The following is an 856-nucleotide window of genomic DNA, read 5'->3' as shown; positions in this document are numbered from 1 at the left end:
TTTGTAGGATTTCCCATGATGCTCCTCTTCTTACCTGTAGAGAGGTCAAGTTGTGTGACATTCACTGTTGGACTCTGGGTTAGAAAATCGCTGCTATTACTCAGGAGGCGTCTAAGGAAGTCCACTATTGCGATGTCCGTTAAATTCAGCTCCAGATCGATCACATATTCAGTTTGAACCAGCAGCTCTGGAAGGCAGTGGAAACAGGAGTTAGGTTTGGGTTTTTTTATACTCGTTAATAGACCTCAAAAGAACAAACTTGATGCATTACACAWTCGCTCTGATTTAGCCAAAGGTATCTAGAATTMAAAAAAAGTAACACATTTGGAAAAGTTTTTAGGTTCTAATGAAAGTAAGCAAACAAATTTTTACCATAAATCTCTGCATGCCGTTGACTAGGAAGCATCACATGACCTCATGAGAATCCTGTTTATCTGCATGAACTCTCTGACACATCGGCATCCATGGATTTATCAAATGTGTTCAGTGTAAAAGAATTACTAAAATTCTTCTMAGTATTTGGMGTGGTTTCAACAAACCCGTGGCACTTTTTCAACAATATCTTGTCTTTCTTTTGAAAAATAAAATTTATAATTTTTTACTGCCTTGTGACAGACTGGCAACCTGTCCAGGGTGACCCTGCCTCTCTCCCAGAACTTTACCTGGAGACATGCACCAGCAACCCTCCCGACCCCACTTAGGGACAAGGGTGTAAGAAATTGGATGGATGGATATTTTTTTACCTAAATGTATATCAATATTTGTGTTTTTATTTCACTTCAGATCTTGCCATGTCAAGTAATTATTATGACAGTCTTCCCATATCATTCTATAGTTTATTCCTATATTTTGCTCT

At 38.1% G+C, this 856-nt stretch overlaps 1 protein-coding gene across 1 annotated transcript in view; it reads right to left on the bottom strand.

The window, feature by feature from the left end:
* Positions 1 to 34: 34 nt before the first annotated feature.
* Positions 35 to 856, bottom strand: part of LOC103458064 (uncharacterized) — a gene marked incomplete at its 3' end in the record, with an annotated part of 5,965 nt that continues 5,143 nt past the window's right edge. Inside the window, exon 8 of the mRNA XM_008398611.1 lies at positions 35 to 187. Within this exon, the coding sequence (XP_008396833.1) occupies positions 35 to 187 (153 nt within the window). The remainder of the gene's footprint in view (positions 188 to 856) is intronic.

The sequence above is a fragment of the Poecilia reticulata genome, linkage group LG21, assembly GCF_000633615.1.
Source record: "Poecilia reticulata strain Guanapo linkage group LG21, Guppy_female_1.0+MT, whole genome shotgun sequence".
Classification (NCBI taxonomy): domain Eukaryota; kingdom Metazoa; phylum Chordata; class Actinopteri; order Cyprinodontiformes; family Poeciliidae; genus Poecilia; species Poecilia reticulata.
The sequence above is the reverse complement of the archived record's forward strand: the minus strand, read 5'-3'. Positions and strand labels throughout refer to the sequence as shown.